The following is a 25,323-nucleotide window of genomic DNA, read 5'->3' as shown; positions in this document are numbered from 1 at the left end:
TATGCACATGACTCGCTGACACGTGTTGGATTCGGACGTTGTCCCCTCGCCAAGGCGCGTGCCCCTACCCCAGGGGGTTGGTGTCTGCAGAACATAAAAGAGCTTTTCTCACCGTCATTTCGAAAGGCCTACATAAAGAGATCTGAAAGAAGTGTTATTCTGGGAGGACGCGTGCGCACCGCCCCCAGGGGACCTCCTCTTTTTGACTTGGTTGGATTCGGATTTTGTAAAGGTAATCTTAATAAAATGTTATTGTAATGTTATAACGTTATTAAATACATGTATGTCTATATGTATGAATGTATGTATGTATGTATGTATGTATGTATGTATGTATGTATGTATGTATGTATGTATGTATGTATGTCTCTATTTCTATATGTATGCATGCATGCATGTCTGTCTGTCTGTCTGTCTGTCTGTCTGTCTGTCTGTCTGTCTGTCTGTCTGTCTGTCTGTCTGTCTGTCTGTATGTATGTCTGTCTGTATGTCTGTCTGTATGTCTGTATGTATGTCTGTATGTCTGTATCTATGTATCTATGTATCTATGTATCTATGTCTGTTACGTATGTCACGTATGTCAATCAATATGCTATTGCTGGATATTTGTGCAGACACATTCACTTTTTAGTGAAAGTGAAATGCAGTGAGAGCTTCCCTAATATTCATACATTTCGGTTTGTGCTTTTCTTTCGTCTGGGGTAGTTTACAAAATGCTCCTGGATCGTGGGAGAACGTTTTCCTCTCGTTCACAAGGAGACAAAATGGGAGAACCGCGCGTACTTGCACTTTATTACGTGTTAAAATGAATACGTGGTTAAAAACGACTGCTTTGAAGACCGCAGTTGACACGTTCACACGTCGTAGCCGGACACTCGTAAAATAACGCAAAGAAATGTTCTAGTTGTTAAAATGTAAATTCATATAGCCTACAGTAGCCAGAAAATAAGTCACAATTTGCGCGCGTCTTTGCGCGCGCAAAGCGCGCCGCTACACATGTTGTCCCAACAACATAATATGCCAATTCGAAATGATTTGTCAGCGTTGCTGTTGATTGTAGATAGAAGGCTAAAAAGACACATGTAGGCCTACGAATGAGCACTGCAGAAGTTTGTCTGATTTAGAATCGGCTGCTATGTGTCTATTATTGTTATTTAAATAATTGAATAGAAAAATAATTAACTTTAAACGTGCCTTTATGAACAGAACCGTATTTCTTTAATGCAATTCTAGCTGTTTTGCTTCCTCATCTTAAAGATTGCTAGTATTCTGATTCGCCAATAGCTTTAGTTGTGCAGGCCTAGAAGTTAGCCTCCGGAGCCAAAGGGGATTTACAACACAACACTAGGGTCAGTTTTCCTGTCGTGTAGAGATCCTCTGCTGGTGTGAACAACACCGCATAGACTTCCTTTGAAACTCGTGAGAAAAGCTGGTGTCATCGGCCCCTTTCATATCCAGAGTTCACACCTGAGCTGTGAGCGCACGAGCGCACACTTCACACACTCGTCAGAAACAAGAAAGGCGCGTGCCTCGTTGCAAGACACAATGAATGACATTTGGTTAGTTTTTTGATTTTATTTTCTTCGACAAAGTAAACATTATAAATAAATTATGTGCAAATTGATAAATATGGCAACTGAAACATTTGGCCTGTGCAGACACAGCGTATGCTGTATAAAGTGTATAACCCCTTTACATTAGTAGCACATGTACGATCAAATACAAACATGAACCAAGGGACCAGTGTTTACAACACTGCGGGGACATTTCTCTTGGACAAACTGTCAAAACAACGCGGGCGGCATATATTATATCTTGATTTGGGAAAGCAGCATTTGCAGTCATTTTAAGTTCAAGTCTTTCCTTTAAAGTTCGGCTTGTGATGTTTTGGTCCCGATGTTTCAGGGCCATGGTCTCCAGAGCGACGAACCGGACCGGGAGAGGGACTGGGCCACGGCTTGGTTCGGTCTCAGCGGGGGGGACGCGTGCTGAACCGGCGATCGATGAGACGCAGCCACCTCACCCATTGGGTCACCTCGCGTCGACTGTCCGTGCCTCGACTTGATCAGCTGGCGGATGGATAGCAACTGGTTCGTTTGAGGTGACGAGGAGCACGGTTTAGCTGTGTACGTGAGACTCGCCGGGCGCGAGGAGACGAAGCCAGCGACGAGCGCTGGGTCTAGCGTGGCCCCTGGCCGCAGCCCCTCCCCTTGCTGGCCCAGATAACGCACAGCTCTCTGCATGCAGGCCGAGACGCCGTCTTTGAAGCCGTTGTTGCCCAACCGGCATCCTTCTCTCTTGGTTGTTCCCTCGGTTGTGACGTTGCGCAGAAAGAACACCGTGTGCTCCAGAATCTCCGCTTTCTCAATTCGCCTCTGCGCGCCACCCTGATTCAAAGAGAGAGAGAGAGAGAGAGAGAGAGAAAAACTTAATAATCGATGCCAAACCGAGAGAATAAAGCACACCACACGTTGTATTCTCACACATGTGAATAGAAGCCATAGTAAAATCCTTTACCTCTTGTTGTACGCCTTGAAGCAAGAGGTGTCTCAAGCCCTCCAGACTACGGTTCATTCGTTCCCTGCGCCGTCTCTCCACTTGTGGCTTGAGAAGCTAAGAGAGAAAAGGGAGGGTGATCAGTTAAAATATTTCATCAAAACAACAACTTTTAAAAAGCCGATACTCTCCAAATAAATTGTGGGTTACATTTCTCAACACACCGATTCATTAACACGTTTTACCAAACTACACATATTGAAATGAACGATGAGTCAAAATTTACCTTTCTATTGATTTTAGCATCTCGTGTTTCTTGAAGCAGTTTCATCTTAGCGGTCATGGAGTGGTAGTTCCGCTGCTTGTGTTCGTAATGGACAGAGATGTCAAGTGAGTGACCTCCATCGAGCAGCGACAGCTTTTAAAGCCGACAGGACAGCACGTCAGGAGGCCCCGCCCACAAACGGCAGGTTTTTTTAGTGGCGTCACACCAAGCTTTTATTAGGACACACTTCACAGAGATGATGAAGTACAGCTGATATAGCAGATGATATTGGATGTTTTTTCAGGAGATTGTTAGCATACCGTTGAAACACCATTTTATCTCAATATTTAGATACACGTAGAACTTATATCTATACTATATATATATATTTCTATCCATTGTTCCCATTTCTATCTTCCTACTTTTTTTTGGAATTGTTTAGATGAATGAGATGAGACACATTTCCACCTCACCATCAACCATCATCATCTTCTTCCCTCCCTACAAGATGTCTTATCTTAGTTAATCCGCGAGCACGTGCAGGTCGGGCAGCCCATGGTGTGAAGGCATGCGTCCATTGTTATGGATACGGTGGTGCAGAGGGAGTGGGGGGGGGGGACGACACTTTGAAGTGTCACAATTATTTACATATGAAGGAAACGTAAAACTCACCCGCGCCAGTCTGAGACCCCCATGGCCCCGTGGCACGAGGGTTTTACTGGCCCGTGCTGGCGTGACTGAGGTTCAAACAATGGATTGATTGGCTCTTTCCTATACACCGTGCATGGAAAAGCTCAGAGGCTATTCCATTCCTCCCTTCTGAAAAGAAGTACTAGGTTTAGAGTCGTCCAACGCGCGCGTGTGAGACCCCCCCCCCCCCCTGCACGCGTTCTTGTGAAGTAGGCTATGATTTCTAACACACAATAAAAGCCTGGCGCCTTCCCATGAGAACGGTTTCGGGGACAAGTTCCCACGGCGGATCCGATCTCGTTCTTGCGCGTGGCAAATAGACCCACAACAAACTAGTATATCCATCAACGTGCCATGAGAAAAGTGTGTGTGTGTTTGTGTGTGTGTGTGTGTGTATGTCTGTGTGTGTTAGAGTCTGTGTGTGTGTGTGTGTGTGTGTGTGTGTGTGTGTGTGTGTGTGTGTGTGTGTGTGTGTGTGTGTGTGTGTGTGTCTGTCTGTCTTAGTGTGTTTATATGCATGTATATGCACTGCACAAATACTTTGACTGTTTGTCAAAGTTGAACCGGCGCATATACAGCGAGTGCCACACGTTAACACCTGGTACAACACATGGACAGCTCTGGCAGAAGTGCGGCACAGGCCTAATTAGTTATTTCCGACCATGTGCCTCAAAACATGACTCCCTGACAAATGTCCAGATGTCCATAAACTCAAACAGCCCGCTAGGTGTTAAGACACGCTTGGCGTCCCTGTGCGCTTATGTCGGCACGCGCGTCGAGCCCCCACTGGGCCCTCGTGGAAGTGACGCCTCGGGCCGAGCCCGGGCCGGGCCGAGGCGTCGACATGCGAGGCGCAGCGTCCTAATACGTATGAGCTTTTACGCACTAGGGGTGTTGTGCGTAAAACCAATGGGGTCGGTCTGAAGATATGCTGTTTTTTTAAAAAAATAAAATCTTTATGTAAAGGACATTTATAAAGGATATTTGTTGTTTGTATTTTTGAAAGGTTGAATGCTAAAAATAAATACCCTTACTTCGCTCGTAGTGTGGTCCTAAAACTTGTAAAAGTATGCCCAATATACCTAGTATTTAGTTTATTAGATAGTAATAATAATAAGTGAGTGCAGAGTTTATTTTTATCTCCAACTGCCAATGAAAATAATGAGGTTTAACACCATGAGCTGTGAATGTGTGGACGTGTATACGCGTCGATCGTGTGTGGGAAAGAAACCTGCACGGGTGCAAGAATTTCCAGTGACGACCCCGAGGTTAGCGTTTCTTGGCACGGGGCGCCCCGTGGCGAAGAGCAGGCGCACCTCCTCGTGGCAGCGGCTATTAACACGTTAGGAAGGTTTCGAAGTGTGACGGGTCATTCACATCATTTGGCTCTGCCCTGCACGGGAACGATCTCATAGCAACTTTCCCACCGTATCACCTCAGCTCATGTCACCTCACCTCATGTCACCTCGCATCATCTGGAAGTTGATAATCATTAACCCATTGAATCACCTTTCTTTATTTCTTTCTTTCCATCTTTCTGTCTTGAGAATAAATCATGAACATATCCAATTTAAGTGTTTATAATCTGACAAATAATAAAAAGTAACACTTTTAGATATGGGAGATAAAAGAAAGAAGGTCAATAAAAGTGCTTAACGTAAAATAAGAAAGAGATTTGCAAGCATGTTTACAAGCCAAAAAAGTCTCAGTGAAGCAGAACCACAAATCGGCTCATAACAATAAGGGCTGGTGATGAGATACTAATGACTCAAATTTTACACAGAAATAATTAAATACATTCATATTATTTCATTTTCATGGACGTTGTCCAGGGACGTTAAAGTACTCTAGGTTTGGGTGGGCCTAAACGTCTTTGTACTTGATCTTTTTAAAAAAATTCCCAAACATTAATCTTCAGGGTTGTATCTGTGTGTTTTGTGGAAACCCTGCCTACTAGTGGCGACCACGAGGAATTTCAACTGGGTTTGCCAAGCCTGCTGTTGTTACCCTTCTGGTTTGTTTCCAACTTCAAGCAGTTTACATGAAGCCTGGGAACAAGACAAACCTGGGAGCTCATGTTTTTCTTGCTCCGACATATGCGTCTGCCCCCCCTCCTGCACAGTACAGGAAATATGGAATAGCTTATTGCAGGTCACAACTACTTCTATAGTTGGCAGTCAATGTTGGTTTTCCGCCTCAACTGAGCGTTTGGTAGAACTCAACAGTGTCTGTGTGTGTTGAGGAGGGCTGGTTCTACAGGGCCGTCTGGGTGGTGTTGGCATGGCTGCCCGGCGCCTCAAATCTGCTCTTCTGCTCTGACGAGCCCCCCAACCCCATCCCCAACCCCACCACCGCTGCCTCCGTCCTTGCCTGGAGCTGGCTGTGCTGCAGGGTGGCTGGGTGGTCTGGGATGGAGGGGACGTCCCGGGGCGGGGGCATCACCACCCCCCTCTCCACCGCACCCTCGTTGGGGGGCCGGCCGTCCGTCACCACCACGTAGTTGGGCTCCGGCTGGGGGGGGCCGCTGGAGTGCCTCTGTAATGCATGCTGGGTACAGGAGAAGGAGCGCTGGCGGGGGGCGGGCTGCGGGGACAGGAAGTGAGGCGTCACGGCTCTGGGGACCTCCAGGGGCCGCTCTCGGTCCTCGTCCTCCGAGGTCACCTCCGCCAGGGTGGCGATGGGGCGCGGCGAGCGGCCCATCACCCTCGGGGGGACCAGCGCCGTCGCTGATTGGTTGAGCTGTTGTGGGCGCCAGTTCTGGGGGGAGGGGTACTGCACGCGGCCAACTGACCAATCACTGTTGGGCAAGAAGGGAGGGGAATCAAAGACCTCAGTTATTTTCTACAATAAATAACATCGTTTGAGAGAGAGAGGACATTTTATAAAAGGCCTTGAAAGGGAAATCATTAATGAGCAGGTAGTGGTTGGACATCTCGCTCAAGGATGCTTGCAGGTATACTGTGGTCATGAGGATTCAAACCCCAAACCTTCTTGCTGGGAGGTGACCCCCCCTATAGCCACTATGTCTATATGGGCCAGTTAACATGTCCAGCAGTGTACTTGCAGAGGGCAATCCCTTTGACCTCCTACCTCTGTGGCGGTGGGGTCATGTCTCGGTGACCCAGGACCCCTGAGAAGGAGGCGGACCTCCCAGGTATCCCGGCCGACCCCGCCCACGGGGAGTACATCAGCCCCCGCTCCTCCCACAGCATGTCATTCACCGGCTCCACCGTGATCGGTCCTCGCTGCACCCGGTGGGCCAATAGGAGCTCCAGGAGCTGGTGGTGCACGCCCTCTCGGGCCATGTCGATTGGACAACGGCCCCTGCGGTCGTGCAGCTCCTGATTGGCTCCGTTGAGCAGCAGGAGGCGGGTGGTGTCATAGCAACCGTGGAGGGCAGACAGGTACAGGGCAGTCTCGCCCTAGTGGAGGAAACATTGGTTCCTTTGTAGATTTATCTCAGTGAAGAATTCAGAATCCAGGAAGAAAAGGTCTTTCCACTCCTTAATGGAGCCGGAGGATTTAAGCAGCGATGCTTAAACCGCTAAACAGACATCATAAGACCTTTGGCTTAGGGGTTATTGCAGATGGCATCACTGATTTGAACCCCAGCTGACTAGTGGGTGTGGGATCCAAGAATCATTGTTTCACTAACAAGGAAATATTAGGTTTATTGTAAATACTGGGACTTTTATTTTTTCGAATGAAAGAAGTAGATTTGAAAACCCCTGTCCTCTACAGGAGGCCTTGGGGGCCTTAAGAACAAGGACATGAACAGTGGTGGAGGTCTGACCTTGTTGTCCTGTAGGTCCACCGCCGCCCCGTAGCGAATGAGAGTCCTGGTGAGAGAGAGGTGGTTCACGGAGCATGCCCAGTGGAGCGCGGACCGCCCTGGGACCGGGGGGGGGGGGCACAGAGAGCAAGGCGGGAGGGGAGGACGTAGGGGTAAACCGAGAGAGAGAGAGGGGGAGAGAGAAGGGGGAGAGAGGGGGGGGGGGGAGGGCATCAGTCATGAAACAACTATGAACACAACAGAGGTGAAGCTAGGATGTTAGTCGGCAGAGGAGAGATGAAGAGATAGGGGAGAGAGTAAAAGCGATACATAGACCAAGGAATATTGAAAAAATAAGAGCTGGAGTTGAAGAAGAAGAAGGCAAGGAAATTAGAAAATCAATTAGACAAATAAGGAAAAATGATTGGAAGAAAGAGAAAGATATATCCATCCACCCAAAGATCAGGGGGACGGACGGAGCTTGTTAGCTCTGTTCAGAGTCAGAAGGTATGAGGGGGTCTGAGAGAGACAGAGAGAGAGAGTGAGTGTAAGAGAGAGAGAGAGAGAGAGTGAGTGAGAGAGAGAGTGAGTGGGAAAGAGGGGATGAGTTGAATGAATGTAGAGAATGGAGGAGGGACACAGAGAGGATTGAGAGAGGATATAAGTCACACTAAACCTCAGTGTTTCATATCTGTTGTCTCTTAGGGCCTATAATAAAGGAACACTATCAGTATGAGACCCAGTAGTACCGGTGTGGTCTGTGTTGTTGACGGGTACTCCAGCTCGAAGCAGCTCCAGAACCACCCGGTCCAGACCGCTGCGCACCGCCCGGATCAGGACCACGGAGCCGTCGGGGCCACACCAGTGCACTGGGGCCGTCTGCAGGTACAACACACATACTGACTTATACTGGGGATTGATATGATAGAGCACCTTTTAAAACCTGAGCTACAAGGTGCTCTACAGGAAATATTACCACAGATAATATCAACATTTGAAAATTGGATACATGGTGGATATATATATATATATATATATATATATATATATAGAGAGAGAGAGAGAGAGAGAGAGAGAGAGAGAGATATGCACGGATGACATTATATTATTTTACTTTACCTGCTGCGGAGGACTGAGGAGGGGAGGTGGGATATTGTTTCTCTTCCAGCCTCTAGGGGGAGCTGTGAGACAGTGAGACCGTTGTTAGCGATTCAATTCATGTTACATCTATGTGTGTGCGTGCGTGCGTGCGTGTGTGTGTGTTCCTACTCTGCATTGGCCGGGGTGTCTGTGTGTGTCCGGCCCGGTAGTGTTTCTGCTCCTGGCTGCGGTGGTCGCAGATGGACGCCTCTTGATGGCGGCGCGAGCAGCGGGCGTTGATGTCCTCCATGGAGCTCTGGGTGAAGTCTGTGTCACTCCCTATGTCCAGGTCCCTCTTCAGCGGCCTGGGACACACACACAGGTGGAAGAGGCATTCTAGCACTTGAACTGGTGTTTTATTAGTATGAGTAGCGACACTTCAGGACAACACAGTTGTTTTACAAAATTAATTTAGAGTATATGGTATTCAATACTTGTCTTTAATGAGCAGACAGCAATGATTCTATAGTAACAGAGTTTCTTTTAAAATGCTGTGACCGCCACAAGACTCCACACACATGCAATGTGTGGAGCCTGTGGGTAGACGAGATTTGTTTTTACATTTCATGTAAGGAAACCTATCAGCCAAGAGAAGCAGAATAACATAAGAAAGTATACAATGGCTTGACATGATCAAGTGAGACTATATCAAAACAAACAAAAAAGTCAACTTTTCCATAACAAACCTGAAAAAGCAAGCTCTTGACTAAAAACTAAGAAATGTTTTGGTTTCTTAGCACACGACAGGAAGACCTTGAGAGTGTCTTAATTGCGGGCTCCATTGTCAAGGCTCCGGTCGGGGGGGCGTGTAGGACTACATCCGGCCCTACCGCTACGACACGGCCATTGTCCCAGCAGACTAAACATCCCCCCGACCAACGCCCAAAACCAACCAAACCCACCTCATACGCATGGCGTCCTCGCCCAACGGCTCCCTCCTCCTCTTCTTCTCCAGCTCCTTCGCTTTCTTCTTCTTCTTCAAGCCGTTCCTCTCTTTCTCCTTCCCGGGGTGCGAGCGGTGCTCCTGGCGTCCGGAGTGCTGCTGCTGGTGGTGCCAGGCCTTGGAGTCACCACCGCCGCCACCGCTGCTGTTGTCGCTAGCCGCCGTAGACCGGGGTCTAGCCCCCACCCCTCCTCCGCCCTCGCGATCGGGGCACCGCTGGTCGCCCCGCCGCCGTCGTCGGAAGCGCCTCACCGCCAGGAGGACGGCCAGCGTCAGTGCCAGCGCCAGGCCCACCGCGAGAGCGATGACCACCCAGAGCCACGCGGGGGAGGGGTCTACTGCCGGACCGAGACGGTGTATTGCTTGATAACCGGTGGTCAACATGTAAACAACACTGCGATTTAGCCGGTGTTTCAGTTACACAGCAAGCAACTGCCTGTACTGAGTGAGGTTCTAACTCAGTACAGGTACTCAGATGTTGTTCTGCCATAGTTTGTGGGATTTATTTCAACCAATCAGAAATACTCAGAATATAACCTCCAACTGTGAACTATGCAGCCAATGTTTCACCAGAAGGGGAGCTGTTTGCTTTGAGTTTTCGGTTGCGCTTTAATGCGTCAGTCTTGACTAACTGCTATCTAGTTTCACGTGTACCAGTTTTTGTAAGCACAGCATATGACGACTGTGAGAGATTAAACAGGTCGTCTGACAGGGAACACAGTGTCTGTGGTGGAAGGGGAAATATTTATTCAGATCTTTCCACAGGTTAAATGGAGGTCAACGAGGGGAAGTGAGTAGTGTAGTAAAGAGAATGAGTTCATCATTCATCATAGCTACTCACCACACACACACATACACACACACACACACACACACACACACACACACACACACACACACACACAGACAGACAGACAGACAGACAGACAGACAGACAGACAGACAGACAGACAGACAGACAGACAGACAGACAGACAGACAGACAGACAGACAGACAGACAGACACACAACCTTTCCCCCCTTGCCAGCCGAAACCTCTGGCCCGTACCTTCTTTGATTTCCTTCTCCAGCACTTTCTCCTCCCTTGGTCCTATTTCCTGCTTGAAGCCCCGCACATCAATGACGGCCTTGAGCTCTGTCAGCGAAGGGAACGATGGTGGCCGCTTTGACATCACGGCTCGCAGGAAGCCCCCCGCCTCGGCCGCACTCAGGAAGCAGGAGGAGGGGAGGCGGGAGCATGGCCTGTTGTCCACCTGCAGGAAGAGCACCGAGCTGGGGGGGGGGGGAAGAGCGAGAGAGAGTGAGACAGAGAGAGAGAGAGAGAGAGAGAGAGTGAGACAGAGAGAGAGAGAGAGAGAGAGACAGAGAGACAGAGAGAGAGAGCGAGAGAGAGAGAGAGAAAGAGAGACAGCAGGAGAGAAGGAGAGAGAGAGAGAGAGAGACACAGCAGGAGAGATAGAGAGAGAGATAGGTAGACACAAAGCAGGAGAGAGAGATAGAGAGATAGAGAGAGAGAGAGATAGAGAGAGAGAGAGAGAGACAGAGAGAGAGAGAGAACCAGCAGGAGAGAAGGAGAGATAGAGAGAGAGATAGGTAGACACAAAGCAGGAGAGAGAGAGACAGAGAGAGAGAGAGACAGCAGGAGGGAAGGAGAGAGAGAGAGATAGGTAGACACAAAGCAGGCGAGAGAGAGAGAGAGAGAGAGAGACAGCAGGAGAGAAGGAGAGAGAGATAGGTAGACACACAGCAGGAGAGAGAGAGAGAGAGAGAGAGATAGGTAGACACACAGCAGGAGAGAGAAACAGGAATACACAGTTGGCGAGAGAGAGGGAGAGATAGATACATAGCAGGAGAGAGCGAAAGAAGGAGAGCGAGGTAGATGAGAGAGAGAGAGAGTAAAGATAAACATATAGAAGAATAACAGAGACAGAATGAGAGAGATTAATAGAGATTTAAAGATCTCTTTATTCATTTTATTTGCAGATTCATGAATCTTCAAATAAATAAATCTGTGAATTTTGGTTGTATCATCAAGACAAGAGCATAACCAGCAGCAGGCTGAGAGGGAGACGGGTTAGTCTAGTGGATAGGGCACCCATCTCTTACCATAAGTGTTATAGGTTCAGTTCCCCGTGTCCTCAGACTTCCTGTAAGCCTCCTTGAGAAAGAAGCCTAACTTCCAAGTGCTCCTTTTGAGATAGACTGTCACTGTATGTTGGGAATTTTAAAATGTCTTCGGAATGACCCAGTATTTAATTTTTAGGACAATATTTTTTTAAATAGTATCCAAAATGAAAGATAACCAAGTATTTTTTCTCTGACCTGTCTAGCTTAACCAATAGAGCATTGCCTTTTCAGTGCCTGGGTAGTGGGTTCAATTCCCACATTAACACCTATACAGACATTCAATGACCTCACTTGTTAGGTGCTCATGAAAGAAACCAAAAACTATTTACATGCAAATTATTTGTTTAGCCTTAAAAATAACTGAATACAACAGATTTCCAGGGTTCAGTGATGGACTCCAAAAATGGTGGGTCTTCTAAGTGTCGTCAGGCACACCTGGCCAGCTAGGCCCAAAGCCTAACTGGTTTGGTAACAGCCGCTGATTTGTTATCGCTACTCGTTTATTAGCCCTCCTTGTTATGTTTCTGTTGTGGTTAATAAATTCCATTTGTTAAACATCACTTTGTGTTTGATTTGCGGCTCTCTGTTGTGGTCTGTTTGGCTATAACAAGACCTACAACGACATTTGCAGAAAAACAATTCAAACTTTAGCATTTAGCAGTTGGAAGTTAGACACAATGTAGTGATGACTGGTGGCAGGGGCGTAGGAATGAGTTTAACATTGGGGGGGACACATATCGGAAACCTGACAGATCCGGTATAATTTTTAGGTGGGACAAATGAGCCTGTCTCCGATATTGGAGGGGACACATCCCCTCCGTCCCCCCCGGTTCCTACGCCCTTGACTGGTGGCCATTTTGAGAGTCGGGTGTTTGAGTAGCAGTGAATCTTTGATAAATAAGAATAATTGAAGGTAAATACAATACTTTGGTCTTAAGAGATACACTCTTTTAATCATACCTTATTCATCCTTATTCAAGACATTTGTGGTGCTACCCCCCAACTCACCCGCCGGCGTCCCCAGCGGTGGGCTGCACCAGCAGCTCCGCCAGCTGGGGGGCGTCCAGGGCGTGGATGTCCCCGGTGGGGGCCAGCGGGGCCACGGCCCTCAGCTTGAGCGACGTGCGCAGCAACACGCTCAGCGCCCAGAGCAGAGAGCTGTTGGAGGACACGGCTCGCTGAGGGGGTAGGCCCGCGTGTGTACAGTGGACCACCAGGGTGCCCTTGGCCCACACGGGGGTCTGGTGGGTGAAGCAGTCGCTGCCGTCCCAGCCACAGGGGGCGCTGTCGCAGCCCTGCTCGCAGTGGGAGTTGGCGTAGTGGTCCCGGCAGTACTGGATGTGACCCGGACTGTGGAGGGAAGAGAGGGCGGGGGGGGGGGGTTAAGACATGCAGGTTAACTGGATTCAATAAAGGCTGCACTGTATGCGCATATATGCGCACAAAATATGCGCTGAATGGTGGGAAACACATTTTGATAAACTATAGAAACATATACATTATAAAACCATGAATGAACAATGGTTAAAATATAGTAAATCGTAAACAGTAGTTATCGGGAATAAATACCCCTCATCATTAGACTGACGTACAGGAACAGATAGAAGAGGAAGAACAAGATGGAGGATGTGAGTTTTACTTGCACTTGCTCCTCTCCTTGAGGCAGTCCAAGCCGTCTAGGAGACACCGTGACTCAGTGCACTCCTTGTTGCACGTCCCATCCCCAAACTTCTCCTGGCAGTGTCTGCTGACCGGACACTGACCCCAGGGGTCGCTAGGTGCCGCTGAGAAACCAGGGGACAGAGCACAGACATGAAGGGCCACACACACACACACACATACACACACACACACACACACACACACACACACACACACACACAGCATCATAATGAGGTGTGGTTCGCAGTCAATGTTAAAGGGCAGCATACAACATAGCATTGCTACAGTTGAGTTAGTTTCTATTTTGCCTTTGGATAGACTTTGAAACAAAAACATGAAGATAAGGCTCTAATTACTATAGTAATACAATTGTGCAGCTGTAATATATCCACTAATACAATAAAAGTAAAAGCCCTCGGTTGGTTGAGCAGTGGATGACCCACATTAAAATACTCATTTTGTGTAAAGGGCTGGTGAGCGAGCGGAGAGAACCGCTTCCACACTTAAAGGTCAATGACATTGGCTTCCAAAGGGAATGGGAAGGGGACCTGACACAAACAGGAAGTTTCCAGAAGCAGCGAATAGTAACAGGAAACTGAGTGGGCCGGGACTTGATCAAGGTTAAAGGTCATCGCCATGCCAATGAGGAATGGGATGGAATAAGACAATGGGCCTTGGCAGGTGAGTGAGCGTGTATACCTTTATAACATACCACTTTAGAGCTGAAATGCAACATGTCTAGTATCATATAAATACTCTCATACGTTCATTTTGGGAACCGCACATTACATAGAAAAATACGTTGGTAACACTTTACTATAAAAGGACATTAATAAACCATGAATTAACATTAGTTTATGCAGTAATAATCATTATTATAAAACAGTAACATTGGGGTTATAATTATGGTTAGGGTTAGGATCGAGATTTGGGGTAGACGATTAATGAACCGTTAAATAATGCTTATAACTGCATTAACTAAACGTCGTTAATGGTCAGTTAATGTACACTTTTTGTAAAGTGTTACCATTAACTTTAACTAACAACTAAGTTATTAAAACAATAGTCATTAGTTAAAATAAGTCCAAGGTCACATGATAGTCAGAAGATAACAGCTCTCACCAAAAGGATTACCATTGGCTAAGAGATAAAATGAACATAATAAAAAAAATGATCATGACTAAGATAAACCTAAGTTAAGCATGAATAAGATAAACGTACCTTGATGAAGCCTGCATAGTCCCAGCACCACCAACAGCCTCGCAATCAACCACCTCACTCTCCTCGAGTCCTCCACCACCATCCCCACCTTCATGCTCCTTCACTCGACCTCCTTCTTATTGGTACTCTTCCAGACCACTTTCCAGCCACACCGGTCCAGTTGGGTCCGACGTGCCCTGTTCCCTGGTTCCAATGCCTGTCCAGGCAGTTTCAGTTCCTTCTTCTGTGAATCCCTGCTCTGCTGTGGACCCCTGTCCTGGTGCTGGTGACGTTCACAGTGGGTCCGGTCCATGTGATCGGTTGGGAACCGAGCGCGCCCCCCCCCCCCCTCCACCTCCCAGCGCCACCACCCTCCAGCACGGCTATTCTTTAAGCGAAGCCCTCCGGATATGGGGACTACTTCCTGCCACTGTGTGGGAAGAATAGAGCTGGGGCCTGGGGGTTTGGTGGGGGCGGTGTTGTGTACGCTTGTTATTGTCTGCAATTTTAGAATTCAAATGTTGGAAAAAGCACTGTGTTTGCATATATGCCATCCCATGCACACACGCACACGCACACACACACACACACGCACACACACACACACACACACACACACACTCACACACACACACACACACACACACACACACACACACACACACACACACACACACACACACACACACACACACACACACACACACACACACACACACACACACACACACACACACACACACACACACACCACACACATACACACATGGCCAGAAAGTGTTTACCTTTCTGGCCATGATCCCTTGACTTTCTTCTATATTATGCATTGAAGATATGTTTAACGGCATTGTAAACACCATTAGAACCTGTGTTAACTAACTAACTTTAAAATACTTTGATACTCCCACTGACACTGTGATTTACTTCCCTTATAGCTTATAGGCCATCGATTGTAAGGGGTTGTTTTACACCTTGGCTCTTTCTTCACACTCTTTAAACCACATACATTTAAACTTGAACACCTCAATACACAAACTGGCCCAGTATACAGGGAACTCAAGGTCTGTGAGGACGGTCTGCTCCTGGGTTTTATGTTGACATGTATTGGCGTTATAAAACAGTGCAACACTAAGATGTGTCATTGTGCCTTAACAGAAAGCCACAATGTTTGATTAAGAATTGATAAGGAGATCCAGTCTACAGTTTTATAGATTGTAATACATTTTGGATTACGAATAGGGACTAAGAAAATGTTACAGATCACTCTTTCTCTATCCTAAAAAATAGCCTAGTTGTTTAATTCATTGAAATTGAATTTGTAAACTATATTATTATAAGAAATTATAATTCAATGTAGTCTTTTTTAATTTGATGTTTTTTGTTGTTGTTGTTTTTTTTTTTTTACAATATTTTGAATTCCAGACATGTTAACGGATGATAGTAGGCCAGCAGAAAACTGGCCTGAAGTAAACCAACAGGGGGCGGCGTAAATGTTGTGAGTCTGTTATTCCCCTCCTTCCCACATGGTGTCGTGCTGGAGCTGAAAAGCTTTTCAACACAGACGTTTTGGAAAGGGGTAACTTAGAAAAGTGTAGCTTAGCATTGGAGTAATAATTTCAGGAGTATCCATCACACCAAAGAATACAAAGTGCCGCCAGCCTTGGATAGGTTGCGGGATCGTCCTCTGCATCTGGATCAGCCCAGCGGGCAGAGGGACTTTCCATGTTAGGTTACTTTCGCTTTCAGTTCGGCAAGCACAAGAAGCTTCGACAGCTCGTGAGTAGGTCGATTCTCTGTATTGGATCGATTTGTCAGTTTTCAAATGCATTATTATCAACAAGTGGACCGACTTGCATAACTGATCATTTTCTTAATGCAGGTTGGCCATTTTGGACTATATTATTGACTACTATTCCGGTTCGAATTCAAAGCCAAGGTAAGTGTTAGTGTGGCAACAAACTATGTTTCTGTAATTCTATAGCTGGGAAGAGCGTGTTTCAATGTTAAATTATGCTATTATCACGTTTATCTAGTGTTTAACTCGATGATATTAGCAAGCCAACTGCTATGTGAAAATGAAAGTCATCTTAGGTTTCGAATCGTAGCAAAGGGTACTCGTTTCTGGCAACATGGTTCATTATGGGCAATGTTTGATCCACTTGGTACATGTCGATTTACTTTTTTTATTTTACCTCTCACAAGGATGTCCTCTCTCTCTTTCTCAATCTGCCTTTCTCAGGTTATTTCTCTACTCTTTTCATCAGGGCATGATGTCCATAAGTAGTTCCTTCGCTGCGGCTTCGGCCTTCGTGCTGGTAGATGCTTGTGTGTTGCAGTTAATCCGCTCTGCCTCCCTCTCACCCCTGCTGGTCGCCCACCCATATGTGACTTTGTGGGTTGGAGGGATCCTCAGAGCCTGCACCTTGCCCTTACTTAACTTGGTATTGAGCCAATCGTGGTTGAGCAGCTTCCAGGGGCGCCAGACCATCGGGGTCCTGTGCTTTCATTTCCCAGCGTATGTTAGTCTTCTGTGGGGGGTCGGTTGGTCCAACTCAGAGGAACTATGGAGCTGGTACTCCTGGCAAAGGGTAGGCGCTTTTCTGTATTTATAACTACAGTGTTATTGTTTATTATCATATCAAATACAACGTTGTAAAAGTGTAACTTTGATTCGAATGTGAATGTATACCTAGATGTAGATTTAGAGACTAAACTTGTATTAACATGTCACAGACGATGAGGTAGAATGGTTTTACATCAATCTAACGGCAGCAATACAGAAACTTAAACTAAATGTTATCGCCACAATATATTTCTCTAATCCTTGCTTATTGAAGTGAAAGTCATGGTATTAAGTCCAAAAAATAACTTTATAATAAAAAAACATCTGCGATTTCCTTTGATAGTCCCAGATACGAAATGTGGTTGTCACAGCAGAAGTAAAGGACATTTGTTCATGAAGAACCCAATCGTCTTTCCAGCCATTTAGATGCATTAACCACCCCATGATGCTCTTTGTTTTTGTGGGGCAGCTATTGCACGGTTATGGCGTCACTGCGGTGGCCTGGTTGTACTGGGACCGGTACATGTCCTCGCTGTTCCAGAAGAAGAGGAGCAGCGAAGAAATAGCAGATGCCCAGTCGGGGAACAATTCCTCCTCCCTGAAGTCCTCCTCCCTGAAGAGGTTGATGGGCTTCATGCGACCCTACACCAGTCGCTTTGTGATTGTGATGCTGCTGGTCATTCTGTCCTCGTATGGTATGTGGATGTGTGTTAGTGGTGATGAGGTCCTCAAATGTACGTCAATCTGGAAGAGTGTTGGTGCTGAATGTATTTGTGGTCGTTCTGAAGACTTGGTCTTCATATTTTATCTAACATTGAAGTGTGTTAGAGGTGCTACATGTGTTTGTGATGATTAGGTCCTCATATGCTAGGTCAATCTTGACTCCTGAAAACCTGTGCTTTACATTTTGATGGTATTCCAAAGTTTTTATTGAAACGGTAGAATGAAGGTGGGGGAGATGAGTATTAATGGAAACAAGACTCATGACTCTGTCCTTGATTACGATAAAGATAGATGTGTTTGATAGCCAGATGTTCCTAAAACGTGGATAGTAAGATGGATGTGTTTTGTGTCTGATCCGTCTCTCTTGGTCTCACTCAGGTGAGATGGCGATACCTCATTACACGGGACACATGGCAGACTGGATCATGGATAAAGAGAATCCAGATGCCTTCACCCAAGCCATTACAATTATGGCAATAATTACCATTAGCAGGTATACTTCTATACTGCTTACCTAAGGCAGAATAGTCCTGAATGTTATCTTATATTATTCCATTTTATCTACCTTTATCTTATCTTGTCTACTGGCTAAAGTTGAGCTTAGACCCGCTTTGGTCAAGGGTGAGATCCCTTCCTATAAACATCTTTGACCATGATGAATCGATTGGTTTGTCGAAATCTGGTAATCAGGTGCGACCCGCTTCACATTGATGCTCAGCCGGGACTGAATCGGACTGGGGCCATGTTTGGATCTGAAGCCCACTGACTTCCTCCAAAACAGCACTTGCCTGATCTTCTTTGACTTCGGCCCTAGAATTAATAAAACCAGATGTGCCTCTTAGTGACCTATATTGTCATTCACTGTGATTCAGAAAGGTATCTGCTAATATAAACTAATTTAAACTGTGCAGTTCAAGTGTTGTTGTAATGTCCGTGAAGGCTTCATTACATCTGACACCTCACTGACTTCAGCACAACTACTCTGAACGTGTGTAACAGTAGAAGGGAGTTTTGTTTATAAGCACAAGCAAGCACATTTTCTGAAAATCAAAACGAAAGAAAAAGCACCTTACTTAAGCCTCGATCATACACAAGGCGTGGCAAGGCACACCGCACTGCCTTTCTTTGTTGAAGTCTATAGTTAGAAAACAACAAAAATGTCTTTTGGTTTTATTGTTACTAGGCAGCACCTGAATAACTGCTCTTTACCTAACTGCTACCATCTATATAAACATTTATAATTTATCTAAAGATCTTCTAAAAAGTGGACAGGCGTGGTTTCTCCTCCATGTAGTACATTTGCTGTCAGTACCCCCACAGAAGGCCCTTGTTTGTAAACAATTACAAACACTCTTTAACAATGAATGTTTATTATTTTTATAAGAAAATAACAACATAAACAAAAAAATGTAATAACAATAAAACTTCATTAAAATGAACTAAACAAGCTAAAAATTCCCAAGTAACTTGGCAGTAGTATTACTTATAGTGCTTTCTAGTTGTTTTCAAGTCATGTTTGACATTTGTTTGTTTGTTTGCCTGCAGTGCGGTACTTGAGTTTGTGTGTGACCTCATATACAACGTCACCATGAGCTGCATCCACACATCAGTGCAGGGCAAGGTCTTCCAGTCCGTGCTCAAACAGGAGATCGCTTTCTTTGACACCAACAAGACAGGTAATCTCCCCCCACCACCCCATTTCTGGAGTTCCAAAGAATGACACCAATGACCCCAATAATGTGTTAATCCTCTGGGGACCTCTTAAACAAAACATAAATTAAGACTTTGAGACAGGCTCAAAGCTAAAAAAATTCATTGCCTATATGACCAGGCCTGTATTTGCCCAGAATACCTACAGAAAACACAATCAGATAAATGTTATAAAATGAACACATATTTCTATGTAATTGTTTTTCAACAAATAACCACCAAGTTGTGGCCCCCATAGCCCGCTCTTGTGGCTGTCCATGGAAATTAACAAACCAACACGATGACTAGGTCTTTCAACAAATATCCTCATACATCACATCATTCCATGGTTATCTAGCTATCTGTTTTAGTTTTTCAGAATGGTTAATCAGAATCATTATATTTTAACATCATCTGTAATTTAAAATATATATATTGAATACATTTTCGCCCTTTCAGCAACATTGTGTGCTATTATATCTGTCTATTGAACTATTTGTCCGGCTTCAGGGGAAATTGTGTCGCGTATCACCGAGGATACCAACAGAATGAGTGAGGCGCTGAGCGAGCAGCTGAGTCTGGTCATGTGGTACACTGCCCGACTGGTCTTCATCCTCTACTTCATGTTCAGCCAGTCGTGGCAGATCTCCCTGTTCACCTGCATGGGCCTGCCCATTCTCTGGATCATCCCAGAGTGCTCCGGAACCTTCCATCAGGTGGGGATAGGGTGCTACTGGGCGCTTTCCTGGGGTCCCTGAGTTTTGTGATTTCATGTATTATTTTTCTGATTATAATTCATTCACATAGTTTGAGTTTGTTTGTTTTGGTTTAGCATTTAATTATTTTGAGAAAGCTGACCCAATTCGCAACATCATTTTATTCCAACAATTCTGTGTCTTATTGTTCTGCAATTGTGTGTGTGCTGATAATGCGACTGCCCACACAAAACACAGAGTAAATACTTACTTACTGCCTACCAAGAATTAAAATATAAAATAATAATAAAGTAAAAATAATAATGAAGAAGAATACTTCAGCATAATCAACATCCTCAAAAACAATAACAATAAGAATGCCACTAAAACAATTTGTAGCCTATCCCTGTTTGGCGAACAGGTTGTGGTAGGAGAGTTGCAGTGAATGCTCCTTGTTAAAAGAATATACTGCTCGGGTATTATCGTTAAAAATATGAAAATTGTCCCAACACATATCAACACTCCTCAGCCTCATCACTCCTCTTTTCCCTTCAGGCGATCTCTAAAAAGGTCACAGAGTGCATTGCCCAGGCCAACCAGGTCGCCACGGAGACGTTCTCCAACATGAAGACAGTGCGGTGCTTCGCCAACGAGGACGGCGAGATCAAGCGCTATGAGGAGCGGCTGGACGTCATCTACGGCCTGAACAAACGGGAAGCCTTCGCCTACGCCGCCTCCACCTGGGCCAATAATGTGAGTCGGGAGGAAAGGGATAACACAAGGAACTGTGGGTCTGTCGAGAGCCCTTTATCGACTAGTCTTATGTGTCAACCTGGACTTGAATAGGTTTTGAGTATTATGTTCTAACTTTGACCAGTCTTGTGCTTCAATTTGGACTTATGTTTCAACTTCGATCAACCGCTGGGAGGGTCAATCTTTAGCTCTTAAGATAAAAAAATGAAGAAATACGGAAGGATAATAGTAATATGTGTGTATATTTGTCCTGTGGGGAAAGAAGGAATAGTATAGTGGTTAGTGTGTTGGACTACCAGTTGAAAGGAACTGGGTTTCAATCCCCATTGTTAGCAGTGTACCTGTAGGCCAGATGCCCTCCCCCTCCCTGCTCTGTAATGTCATGTCTCTGAATTGTTTGTGAGTGTCTTTGGATAAAAGTTTCTGGTAAGAGGCTGAACAGTACTGTTGTCCTTGAACCCCCTGCAGACCAGCACTCTGGCGCTGAAGGTGTTCATCCTGTACTACGGAGGGACGCTGGTCACCGGGGGCACGGTCAGCAGTGGAGACCTGGTCGCCTTCGTACTCTACGAGCTCCAGTTCGCCTCGGCGGTGGACGTAAGAACACACAACAGAAACCACCAATTCTGGTCGGGACACAAGACATAAACCACTTGTTTAGGGCTAGACACAAATTGCAAACCACCAGTTCGTGTCTTGTTTTGTAAGTTCTTGACCGAGACTCAAAACCAGTGGATTGTTAAATTAGTTAAGATTAACTGTGTGTTATTTTCCCAGACTTTATTGTCTATTTAACAGTTCATGAGTCTTGTAAGTTCTTGACCGAGACTCAAAACCAGTGTATTGTTTAATTAGTTAAGATTAACTGTGTTATTTTCCCAGACTATATTGTCTATTTAACAGTTCATGAGTTCAATGTACATTTCTCTAAATGTTAGCTCTTCTCTCTTCTCAGGCTGTGATGCGTTGTTACCCAGACGTTAAGAAAGCCATCGGAGGTTCAGAGAAAATTTTTGAGTACCTTGATCGGGATCCTCAGGGTCCCCCTATTGGCACCCGGGACCCCCAAGGGGTGAGAGGTCACGTGGAGTTCCAGAACGTCACATTTTCCTACCCTGGGAAGGCAACCCCTGTGCTCATGGTATTATGTTTTCATACCACACTCTCGTTCGTCTGTCTAAATGTCTGTTTTGCTGCCTTTGTTTTAGGACTAATGCTCAAAACTATTTGCAAGCTAATAGATTTCTGCATCGATAATCGCAAACAAAGATCAAACGTTTGATTTGTTTACTTGATGAAACATGATAATTTTTTCATTGATTTTCACAACAATAAGCAATAAACTGTGATTAATTACTGATTAGAATCAAGCTGATGATCAGTTTTAATCCTTTTGTTTATAACATCAACAAATCAACTAGTCTCAACTTTCTCACTTGACAAAAGATCAGCAATCTATTCCCCACACTCCACCCCCTCCTCTCTATTAACTCCCTCTCACCACCCTCTGCTCCCTCCACCCTAGGATGTGTCCCTGAAGCTGAAGCCCGGACAGATCACCGCCCTGGTGGGGTCCAACAGCTCTGGGAAGACCACCTGCGTTCGGCTGCTGGAGCGCTTCTATCAGCCCCAGGCCGGCAGTATCCTGCTGGACGGAGAGGACCTCAATAGCTATAAGGAGCATCACAAGGTGCGGTCATAAACAATACATAATCTCTCTCTCTCTCTTTCTCTGTCTCTCTCTCTCTCTCTCAAATTAAAAAAAAAGCTTTATTGGCATGACTATTGGTAATCCAAACAGTGTCAAGCTATCGATCTTGAAGGAATCTTTATTTACTAATAGCAAGCTGTGGCTATATGATTATTTTATATAATTGTATGTCTTTTTTGCCAGATCGCTGTTGTGAGCCAGGAGTGTGTTTTGTTTGCCCGCTCCATCGCAGAGAACATCAAATATGGCTTTGAGCACGCTACTGATGACGATATGTACAGAGCCGCCAAGATGGCTGCAATCCATGACGAAATCCTAAAATTCCCAAACGGATACCAAACAGGTGGGGCCAATATATCATATATGCCATTTGGGGAAAGCTTTTAACCAACACTCCCTACTAGAAAGTGAGTGCATACATTCTTTGCTGTGGTGCGACCAGTGGGAATCCCCTAACCCTGGCACTGGTAAGGCTGTGCTCTACCAGTTGAGCTAGACAGAGATAGTGTTGGTGAAGTGGTTCGGAAAACGAGTCAATTTTTTTAATAAGGAACGTTGTTTATTGTTGACTGCGTCAGAGGTTTCTGGACACCCACTGGCTGATAATCAAGTGTCTAATACTTTATTTTACACTTTAAGCGTCTAATTCCAGCTTTTCAAAGTGGGCACAAGGATAAGAAAAGTAAAAGAAACAATAGTTTAGTTTTCTTTTCTGGAAGTAGTCACTTTTGACACAAAAACCCTGAAACATTGAACTTTTCACACAGACACAAAAGGCGAGTTTCTCCTTCATGGCTCTATTGTGTCTGAAAATCATCATGAACACATGATGAATTCCCTAAGTTCTTCCCCTGTTTCTCATTCTCTCCCTCCCTCCCTCCCTCCCTCCCTCCCTCCCACTCTCTTCCTCTATTACACCATCTCTATCTCCCTCTCAATCGTATCCCTCCTCTTGCCAACTTGTCCCCTTCCCTCCTCTCGTTTTCTGTCTCTCTCTCTCTCTCTAGATGCGGGTGAGAAGGGGGGCATGGTGTCGGGGGGCCAGAGGCAGAGGATCGCCATCGCCAGAGCGCTGATCCGGCAGCCCAAGGTCCTAGTGCTGGACAACGCCACCAGCGACCTCGACGCAGAGACGGAGCATCAGGTTGGTTAAAGTACTATGAAAACAATACTACTGATTAAATATTTTAATTGCTTGACAGCACTAGTGTGTATATATATAAAAAAGCCTCCCTTGTCTTTTATTTTTATTATATATATATATATATATATATATATATATATATATATATATTATCCGATATGATAATATAATTACGCTATAAATGAATGTGTTTTTTAGAGCTCAGAACAAGGCTTGAGGATGCCCTTGTATATCCAGCACTAGCCTGATCCTACCCTGTGCGTAGCGACCGCTCCACTTCTCTGCCGGGCTCAAGTCCAAACACGTTCCACCCTTAAATGCCCTGAACCCCCGTCTAGTTGGCTGGCTATTTTCCGACCACTGGACGCTCATCATTTGTCACCCTCAACACCCAGGTCTTCCAGGCCCTGCTGGGGCGGTCCAGCAGCCCGTGCTCAGTGTTTCTGATCTCCCTCAAGATGAGCGCCGTGGAGCGGGCCCACGACATCCTGGTGCTGGAGGAGGGGCGCGTGGTGGAGCAGGGAACCCACAAAGAGCTGATGAAGCAAGAGGGACGCTACGCCCAGCTGGTTGTCAACCAAAACCAGGGCTTTCAGCGGGCGGAGGAAGAAGGGGGAGGAAGATGAGTTTTTTTTGTTGCAATTAGTCTCTTGTAAGGGTATAATATGTCGTTTCTGCCGCTAGGGGTCTCTCAATCAAAACGATAACAGAAAAACATAGTATGGGGACACAGTGAAGTAGCATGGCCGATGATGAAATTGTGTATTCAACTTTTATTGACGCTACGTTTGTTCATTGTGTTACTGCAAGTATAAAACAACTTTATTTTATTATTTGACTACCTAATCAGCTATAAATAATGCTATGTTGGGAAGTCCAGCCTTTTTTCTGTGGTCAAAACAATTAGTTATAGTTTTTTTGGTTTTAAAATTCAGAAATGTTACATAAATCTGTCCATTGCCCTGTCTAAAGAGGTTGATGATAGTTTTTAATTAAATAATATTAAAAAGGTTATTTATTTGACAATCTTTCTTTTTAAATTGAAAGAGCTTATTAGGCCTCAACATTCCTTTGAGAGAATACTTTTTTCTACAGTGCTCTTAAATACGTTTTATTTACAAGTGTAATTGAATTATTGTCAAATCTTTTACTTTTTTGTGTTTGAAACTTAAAAATAAAAGCAAATCATTTTTAAATTAAAAGACCTTATGAGGCATCAACATTCCTTTGAGAGAATACTTTGTTCTACAGTGCTATTCAATACATTTTATTTACAAGTGTAATTGAATAATTGTGTCAAGCTTTTTATTTTTTTTGTTGTGTTTGAAACTTAAAAATGAAACCAAATTATATACTGGTTGTTCTGTTTTTATGTAAGCAAGGTCGTATAAGTTGAGATAATGCACAATATCTAAAGTTATGTAGCAACGTAGGCCTACTGTCTATATTCAGAAGCAAGCTTGTTCGCCATCTTCTGTTCGAATACTAATTGTTCGATGCTTACAATAACATAAAGCTGACATTATGCTTTATTCAGCATTTATTCAGCTAGCCGAATATTTTGCTCAAGCGAACGACCATTGTCAGGGGTGTGCAGTGCAGCCATTAATGATGTATTAGGTCATCCAAAGATATGCGGTACTTCGGTCGATCCACAATAATGCAACATATTGCGTTTCTGTTTCTGGAGAGCATTTTGAGAAAGGTTGACATTAATACTTAGGTATATTATAAAATACTCTGCAGTAAG

The 25,323-nt window shown here is 45.1% G+C and overlaps 3 protein-coding genes across 6 annotated transcripts; 1 reads left to right on the top strand and 2 right to left on the bottom strand.

Annotated features, from left to right (window-relative positions):
* Positions 1-1,901: 1,901 nt before the first annotated feature.
* Positions 1,902-2,898, bottom strand: her7 (hairy and enhancer of split related-7; the record flags this gene model as incomplete). Its single annotated transcript, XM_079747237.1, has 3 exons — positions 2,783-2,898; positions 2,518-2,613; positions 1,902-2,387 (listed from the first exon to the last, which is right to left on the bottom strand). Exons 1-3 carry the CDS (start codon positions 2,837-2,839, stop codon positions 1,902-1,904), a joined length of 639 nt encoding a protein of 212 aa, XP_079603363.1. The 5' UTR covers positions 2,840-2,898.
* A 2,113-nt stretch (positions 2,899-5,011) lies between these two features.
* Positions 5,012-14,554, bottom strand: notchl (notch receptor, like). 3 transcript variants are annotated; one of them, XM_079730148.1, is made up of 11 exons: positions 14,317-14,554; positions 13,073-13,217; positions 12,442-12,783; positions 10,355-10,578; positions 9,266-9,668; positions 8,493-8,668; positions 8,343-8,404; positions 7,973-8,102; positions 7,245-7,342; positions 6,542-6,873; positions 5,012-6,248 (listed from the first exon to the last, which is right to left on the bottom strand). In XM_079730148.1, exons 1-11 carry the CDS (start codon positions 14,408-14,410, stop codon positions 5,705-5,707), a joined length of 2,550 nt encoding a protein of 849 aa, XP_079586274.1. In that variant the 5' UTR covers positions 14,411-14,554; the 3' UTR covers positions 5,012-5,704. The 3 variants fall into 3 exon arrangements, with proteins under 3 accessions (XP_079586274.1, XP_079586275.1, XP_079586276.1); XM_079730149.1 differs by having other exon boundaries at positions 9,266-9,644; XM_079730150.1 differs by having other exon boundaries at positions 9,266-9,641.
* Positions 14,555-15,857: 1,303 nt separating this feature from the next.
* Positions 15,858-24,856, top strand: tap1 (transporter 1, ATP-binding cassette, sub-family B (MDR/TAP)). Of its 2 annotated transcripts, none has more exons than XM_079749341.1 (14): positions 15,858-16,071; positions 16,175-16,231; positions 16,535-16,883; positions 17,328-17,553; positions 17,960-18,074; positions 19,127-19,257; positions 19,781-19,986; positions 20,521-20,718; positions 21,187-21,315; positions 21,674-21,859; positions 22,244-22,408; positions 22,613-22,772; positions 23,437-23,573; positions 23,969-24,856. In XM_079749341.1, exons 3-14 carry the CDS (start codon positions 16,563-16,565, stop codon positions 24,197-24,199), a joined length of 2,205 nt encoding a protein of 734 aa, XP_079605467.1. In that variant the 5' UTR covers positions 15,858-16,071; positions 16,175-16,231; positions 16,535-16,562; the 3' UTR covers positions 24,200-24,856. The 2 variants fall into 2 exon arrangements, with proteins under 2 accessions (XP_079605467.1, XP_079605466.1); XM_079749340.1 differs by having other exon boundaries at positions 16,008-16,075.
* Positions 24,857-25,323: the final 467 nt, after the last annotated feature.

This window comes from Pollachius pollachius (assembly GCF_949987615.1).
Source record: "Pollachius pollachius genome assembly, chromosome: 1".
Lineage (NCBI taxonomy): Eukaryota > Metazoa > Chordata > Actinopteri > Gadiformes > Gadidae > Pollachius > Pollachius pollachius.
This window is presented reverse-complemented; position numbering and strand designations above follow the sequence as displayed.

Excerpts from the sequence above, each read along its gene's own strand:
- tap1 (XM_079749341.1), top strand. The coding sequence starts at position 16,563 with ATGATGTCCATAAGTAGTTCCTTCGCTGCGGCTTCGGCCTTCGTGCTG. Across the intron at positions 19,987-20,520 it reads GCTCCGGAACCTTCCATCAG|GCGATCTCTAAAAAGGTCAC; the intron begins GTGGGGATAGGG and ends TTTTCCCTTCAG. Across the intron at positions 21,860-22,243 it reads AGGCAACCCCTGTGCTCATG|GATGTGTCCCTGAAGCTGAA; the intron begins GTATTATGTTTT and ends CCTCCACCCTAG.
- notchl (XM_079730148.1), bottom strand. The coding sequence starts at position 14,410 with ATGAAGGTGGGGATGGTGGTGGAGGACTCGAGGAGAGTGAGGTGGTTG. Across the intron at positions 13,218-14,316 it reads ACTATGCAGGCTTCATCAAG|CGGCACCTAGCGACCCCTGG; the intron begins GTACGTTTATCT and ends CTGGTTTCTCAG. Across the intron at positions 10,579-12,441 it reads ACCGCTGGGGACGCCGGCGG|CTCGGTGCTCTTCCTGCAGG; the intron begins GTGAGTTGGGGG and ends CCCCCCCCCCAG.